The sequence below is a fragment of the Triticum dicoccoides genome, chromosome 6A (genome assembly GCF_002162155.2).
Source record: "Triticum dicoccoides isolate Atlit2015 ecotype Zavitan chromosome 6A, WEW_v2.0, whole genome shotgun sequence".
NCBI classification, from domain to species: Eukaryota; Viridiplantae; Streptophyta; class Magnoliopsida; order Poales; family Poaceae; genus Triticum; species Triticum dicoccoides.
Genome location: NC_041390.1, coordinates 571,516,853 through 571,523,422, shown reverse-complemented (window position 1 = coordinate 571,523,422; position 6,570 = coordinate 571,516,853). Strand labels below are relative to the sequence as shown.

The following is a 6,570-nucleotide window of genomic DNA, read 5'->3' as shown; positions in this document are numbered from 1 at the left end:
ATCTGCGTTACTTGTTGAGAGTGCAACTTCAGCTGTTGAGCATTTGGTGTAGAACTAGAAAAAATGCCCTCGTGTTCTGCAACAAAATGTTCCACTGACTGTGTTTAACATTGCTCTTACAGTGATGGGTTTTTCTTTGCTGTCAAGGAAGTGTCATTGATTGACCAAGGAATCAATGCAAAACAGCGCATCGTCCAGCTTGAGCATGTAAGTTGTGGGTTATGGCATGCTAAAGCAATTGTTTCTCTTACACTGCCTTAAAACATTATGTTGTTATCACTGTCTTGGTTATATGGTCAACTGAGATCAGCTGTGAATCATTGGTTTCAGGAGGTATCCCTCTTGAGTCGTTTGGAGCATGACAATATTGTTCAGTATTATGGAACAGACAAGGTAAAATTATTACAGAATAATAATTATGGCATGACAATATTGTTCAACCTAGTTACTTATGGCTTGTAAAATCATTACAGAATAATTATTATTGCCCCTGTGTACTTTTCATTACCTTCTGTTATTTTCCCTTCTGAGAATGGCATAATTTGGATTTAGCAGATGTAGAGATTTCTCAGCTAGATTTTCTTTTTCCTGCTTTCTCTGAGTAAATTATACTCCCTCTGTAACTTTTTATAAGATATTTTTAGAGTCTGTGACAGTGTTAAAAAACGTCTTACATTAAGTTACGGAGGGAGTATTTGTGTGATATAAACCGCTGATTCTAGATCTTTACACTAAATCTTGTGGGCTGGACGTTTTGCAGGAAGATGGCAAATTGTATATTTTTCTTGAACTTGTGACCCAAGGCTCTTTGGCTGCTTTATATCAAAAATATTGTTTACAAGATTCACAAGTATCAGCATATACAAGGCAGATTTTGAATGGTTTGAACTATCTACATCAGCGAAATGTGCTGCACAGGTGAGTACTAGAATGTGTTGTTTGGTATATATTTTTCTGTATTATATTTCTCGCTGGCCATTGAGAGCCTGTTCATTGCTGGATCACCAGGGACATCAAATGTGCAAATATTCTAGTTGATGCAAATGGTTTGGTCAAATTGGCAGATTTTGGGCTTGCGAAGGAGGTATTACTTACTCTATCAAACACATGCTGTACTATCAGTTTATCATTGTACTCCATTTTCTGCTGACTCTTTCTAATCTGCCATTTTGCAGATGTCAATTTTGAGCCAAGCAAGATCTAGCAAGGGAACTGTCTTCTGGATGGCCCCTGAGGTTAGTTTATGCAGTTGAGCTATTGCGCCTTTTCTACATCATGTTGGTCGTACTTTTTCTTGAAATAAAGGCATCATGTTGTTCTTACTCACATTCAGAGTGTGTGTACAATTACACTTGAGCATATTTGTGCCTGGTCTATTGTGATCGTTTTTTAACTTTTCTACCTTCTATTAAATTATCTTTGTGACCTCAATGATCCAGAATACGAGTCCATGGTCCACGTAGATAATAGGTTACAAATATCTTGGGAGTATAACGAATCATAGTCTGTGGAGGGAATTAGCGTACTTGATGAGTTAGAATTTAAAACTCCAAACAGTGAGTTATAACTGACAGATGGTTTAGAGTTGAGCACTGTAGGTTGCAGTGTGACTCTAAATACTTGTAGTTGTGTAACATTAATTAAAACTGTTAATTTTGTTTTCCATGAAAGGTTATTGGATTATTTTGATTTAGCAAATTGCAAGAAATATTTTGTTATTGTCCCAATTGTGTACGTTTTGTGATGGTATGCTCTCTTTCAGGTTGCTAAGGCTAAGCCACATGGACCTCCAGCAGATATATGGAGTCTTGGCTGCACAGTTTTGGAGATGCTGACCGGCAAAGTTCCATACCCTGATATGGAATGGGTGCGTATTCTGTCACCTTAGTTTTCTGGAACAGCATCTAAGTTTTAAATACTGCAAGACATGTAATTTAAATGCGCTGGTATACTGGAGCTGCATACTAAGCTATTTTTTTTAAATGGAAAGATCAAGGGCTATCTTCCTAGGTGGAGGGGACTATGAATTCCATGACATTTGTATGCGCAAGTATTATAATGCATAGTGGGCACCCCCAAAAAATCTGCCGCTATATTGCTGTTGTCTATTTTGATGTATTTATTAGGGAAATCAGAAATGCATAGATACGAGTAGCAGATCCATTTTCCCGCAAAAGAAAAAAAAAAGTAGCAGACCCATTCCCTGTATTTGGATCTCGTGGTTTTCTTAATATCAGAGTTGTGTATTGTTACTGTCTGTCATGCAATCTTCTCTCCTGCCATGTAGACACATGCTTTGCTCAAAATTGGTAGGGGAATACCACCAAAAATTCCCAATACGTTATCAGAAGATGCCCGGGATTTCATAGCAAAGTGTGTTCAAGCAAACCAAAAGGACCGGCCATCTGCTGCTCAGCTGTTGGAGCACCCTTTTGTGAAGAGACCACTGCAACATTAAGGTGTGCGATGTGCATATTGCTAACACATTTGCTTGTACATAAGCTGGTAAGTCTTTCGTCCTTTTCCTCATCAAGAAATGTGGGTGCTTTCATCTCTTCTAAGTTCTAACTCACTCGTTAAAAGATTGAGTTGGTTTCACTGCAAACATAATGACTTGTCTCCATCGCTATGTATAGGTTTTAATTTCGCATGTGGAAAGGTGTGGGTGATACCGAGGAGTGAAGATGATCCTACAACCCAAAAGTGTTCCTTGTTCACGCTCCCGCTTTAATTGTTTCCTGGAGATTTCAGCATTGAGATAGCTAGCTTCCAACATGAGAAGCACCTATTGGCATTCGGTTGAAAGGTAGCTCAGCAACATGAGTGAGATATGTTTACTTAAGAAGTACTCCATCCGTCCCATAATATAAGAACATTTTTTATACTATATAAGAGCGTTTTTTATACTACTAGTATCAAAAACGCTCTTATATTATGGGACGGAGGGAGTACCTTGCTGGCTGACAGGATTTGTTTCTCATGGAGCCCGTAGCCTAGTCTCAGTGTGTGGAATGAAAGATGTGCAGTGTGGAGTGCCAAGTGCTCACACAACAGTTCACTTTCCGACCGTGCTTACATCACACCTGTACAGTTCACATTCTGTTGCCAATGCAAACTGATCGTATTGTCCATGTTGTTGACTGCTCCCTCCGTTCCAAAAGAAGTGCCAAACCACGGAAATTTAAACTAAAACCACGGCGCGCGGCACTTATTTTGGAACGGATGTAGTATTTGACTGTGATCTTGCTCCATACCTGTACAGTTCAGTTCCTATGTAAATACAATCTGTTTCTAGCACAGAAGGTCCAGAATTTCAGTGTCTATGTCATCATATATGCCACCAGATGCGCATGCGCAGCCATGCATGTAGATTTGCTTAGAAGATCTGCAGTGCTACTTCTTGCCTGCTCATCAAAAGATTCATCTCATCACCTATTGTATTACTGTACATGTTGGATCCTTTTCAGTTTTCATGATACTGTACATGCATCTGGAGTAACAATGAGAGACCAAAGAACTGAAGATACAACAAATTTCTAATCTACTGTTGGTTCTTTTCCTCTTATGTTCTCATGGACGCAAGCAAAGCAGTAGCCTCTATAGATGTTTGATCCTTTTCATCTTACTCCAATACAGCTGCTCACTCACTCTGTGATTAAGGAAGGCATTGCCCCAAACAGCAGCCGTGTACAAGGAGACTATTTCTGCCTTTCTGGTGTCGCTCATTCCTAACATTTTTCTTTCCAAACCAACCTACGGAGAAGGTCCTTTAACCAGGGAAATGCTTGTTTGGGTGTAACTTTCTAACTAGTTGTATATGTTTGCACCATGTTCTCTTCTTACCTATCTAGCAGTCGGAGGTCACCATAGTTATATATAGGCGAGAAAAAATGTGCACAAATAAAGACATGTATACTATCTCCCTCTTGTCTTTGAAATGAATATGGAAGTAAGTACTGTTATTGTTCTTGACAGGGATACAGGGGCAAGTAGTTGAGACATTACGAGTGATATAATCGAAGAAAAAAAATAGTAGTCCAATGTATCCATAGTAACATTACCGTTATCAGTTCAGGAACTTGTGTTGTTCTTCACCTTATAGAGATCCAGTGTCTATGCTTGATTGAGCTGATAAGCCATGTGGATTTGCTTCTCAAGATTTTACAATGATAAGTACTTCTCATCTGTCAACGTAAAAAGATACATCTCATCACCTGTACCTATATTACTGTACAGGTCGGGTGCCTCTTCCCCAGACTGTACATGAAACGGGAGTCACAACAACCGCAGAGATGCAAGTACAAGTTGCTGATCTACCAGTAGCCTTTACGAATGCTTGAAACACCGAGCCTGGTGACTACTGAAAGCCTCCAGTATTCTGCATTCCTGCAGTTCTGATGAGTTCATCCAAACAGGCAGTCGCTCCAGTGCTCATCCATAACTCACGGCCTCATGCCCTGCCATCTCATGGCTCAGCAGGCCAAGCATGTCGAACACCTCCTCAGCCTGCGGATGAGACCGATCTCCGCAGACAAACTCATGCACGGCGCCGTCGATCTCCACGGCGCTGCGGCCTGGCCTCTTCTTCACTCCCCGGGCTTTCATCAGGCCCCGGACCATGCCCGCGCCATCCCATTTCCCGACGCCGGCGTAGATGTTTGACAGCAGCACGTAGTTTGAGTCGCCGCCAGGGTCCTGCTCGAGGAGGTACTGCATCAGCTGCTCAGCCATGTCGACGTCCCCGTGTATCCGGCACCCAGCAAGCAAAGCTCCCAGCACCACCTCGTTCGGCCGCATCGGCATGGTCGCCACCACACTCATGGCCTCGTCCAGGCGCCCTGCCCGGCCGAGCAGGTCGACCACGCACCCGTAGTGCTCCATCCTTGCTGTGATGCCATGCTCCGCCTTCATGGCGTCATAGTACCTCAGCCCCTCATCGGTGAGACCGGCGTGACTGCAGGCCGTGAGCACGCCCGTGAACGTCACAGCGTCCGGCTTGAACCCCTTCCTCTGCATTGCCTTGAAATGCTCGATGGCGTCCACGCACCGTCCATTGGCTGCAAACCCGACAATCATCGAGTTCCAGGAGACCACCGTCCGCTTCCTCATGCTATCAAACACCTGCCATGCAAACTCCACCTGACCGCACCGAGCATACATGTCGATCAACGAGTTGGCGATGCGGATGTTGCCCTCCAGCCTCTCCCTGGTCACGAACCGGTGCACCCACATACCGAGGCCGAGCGCGCCGACCTCAGCGCACGCGGAGATGGCAGCTACCAGCGTGACGTAGTCTGGCTCGACGCCGTCCAGCAGCATGGCATGGAAGCAGTCAATCGCCTCGTCATGGCGTCCGTTCTTGACGCACCCGTCGATGAGCGCCGTCCAGGAGACCTTGTCCGGGTCCGGCATTCCGTCGAACACCTCGCGCGCGGCGGCGACGAGGCCGTTGCGCATGAGGCCGGTGATCATGGTGTTGTAGGTGACTACGGACCTGACGGGCATGGAGCCGAACAGCTGGAGGGCGTGGTGGGGGAGGCGGGACGCGAGGTAGAACCGCGCGAGGCAGGTGCAGAGGAGGAGGTGGCCGGGGAACAGCTTGATGGCGAGGGCGTGGAGCGATAGCGCGAGGGGCCGGGCGAACGGGGAGGAGGGAGAGCCGGCGCAGGCGGAGAGGACAGTGAGGAGGGTGACGTCGTTGGGCGCGGGCGCGGCGGGGGAGGAGAGCATGGCGGAGAGCGCCGCGGCCGTCGCCGGCAGGTCGCCCTCCCGCGCCGGGCGCGCGATGGCGGACGTCCATGAGACCACGTCTCGCGGCGGCGTACGGCGGCGCGGCTTTGGGGTGGCGCGCTGCGTAGGTGGAGGAAGACTGAGAGATGGAGAGGCGGCCACTGCCATGGCCGAGAAGCTTTCGGCTGAAACACTAGAATGAGAGCTCCTTTTGTTTTTTAGATGAACAGGGAGGTTCCCCTCCCCGGTTCCATTACTCAGCATGAAACCAAAAACGCGATCTCTAGTTATACAGCAGCTCACTTAGGGGCTGCCTCACAGGTTTTTAAAATGTTTAAATTCGGCGCAAACATAACGCAAACACGTTCGAGTTCGTTCAAATTTAAACATATTTTATAAAAAAAGAAAAACTACCTCGGGCTACCCCCGCCGTCTCCCTCGCCGCCCGCCTCGCCGCCCGCCCACGTGGTTCTACATGCCGAGGAGACGGTAGAACCGCGTGTAGTCACCGCCGTCTTCGTCGTCGTCGTCGCCCCCGTCGACGCCTCCGCCGTTCCTGCTGCATCCCTCCCCCGGTTGGCGCGGCGGGTTGAAAGGTCCGGGGGCGTCGTCGTCGTCGTCGTTGTCGAGGACCACGACGCCGTGCTCGTCCTCGCGCCCACGCTTGCGGGTGGCGATCTCCTCCAGGGCCCGGCGCTGCCGGACCATCTCGTCGCGGAAGTAGTCGTCCCGCGCCCATCGCAGGGCGTCCTCGTCGGAGAAGCCACGCCGGGCTACCTCCTCGTACTCCGCAGGGAGGCCGGGCTCCGGCTTGGGCTCGACGAGGACGAAGCGGGCGAG

General features: G+C 47.5%; 2 protein-coding genes across 2 annotated transcripts in view; one reads left to right on the top strand and one right to left on the bottom strand.

Moving 5' to 3' along the window:
* Positions 1-3,131, top strand: part of LOC119318049 (mitogen-activated protein kinase kinase kinase 3-like) — a 4,973-nt gene extending 1,842 nt beyond the window's left edge. Inside the window, exons 2-9 of the mRNA XM_037592556.1 lie at positions 123-207; positions 331-393; positions 761-918; positions 1,009-1,084; positions 1,176-1,235; positions 1,763-1,867; positions 2,288-2,505; positions 2,637-3,131. Of these exons, the coding sequence (XP_037448453.1) occupies positions 123-207; positions 331-393; positions 761-918; positions 1,009-1,084; positions 1,176-1,235; positions 1,763-1,867; positions 2,288-2,458 (718 nt within the window). The 3' untranslated portion in view covers positions 2,459-2,505; positions 2,637-3,131. The remainder of the gene's footprint in view (positions 1-122; positions 208-330; positions 394-760; positions 919-1,008; positions 1,085-1,175; positions 1,236-1,762; positions 1,868-2,287; positions 2,506-2,636) is intronic.
* Positions 3,132-3,993: 862 nt separating this feature from the next.
* Positions 3,994-5,959, bottom strand: LOC119318050 (pentatricopeptide repeat-containing protein At1g05750, chloroplastic-like). The gene has a single exon (XM_037592557.1). The coding sequence runs from the start codon at positions 5,896-5,898 to the stop codon at positions 4,432-4,434; it is 1,467 nt and encodes a 488-aa protein (XP_037448454.1). The 5' UTR covers positions 5,899-5,959; the 3' UTR covers positions 3,994-4,431.
* Between the last annotated feature and the right edge of the window lie 611 nt (positions 5,960-6,570).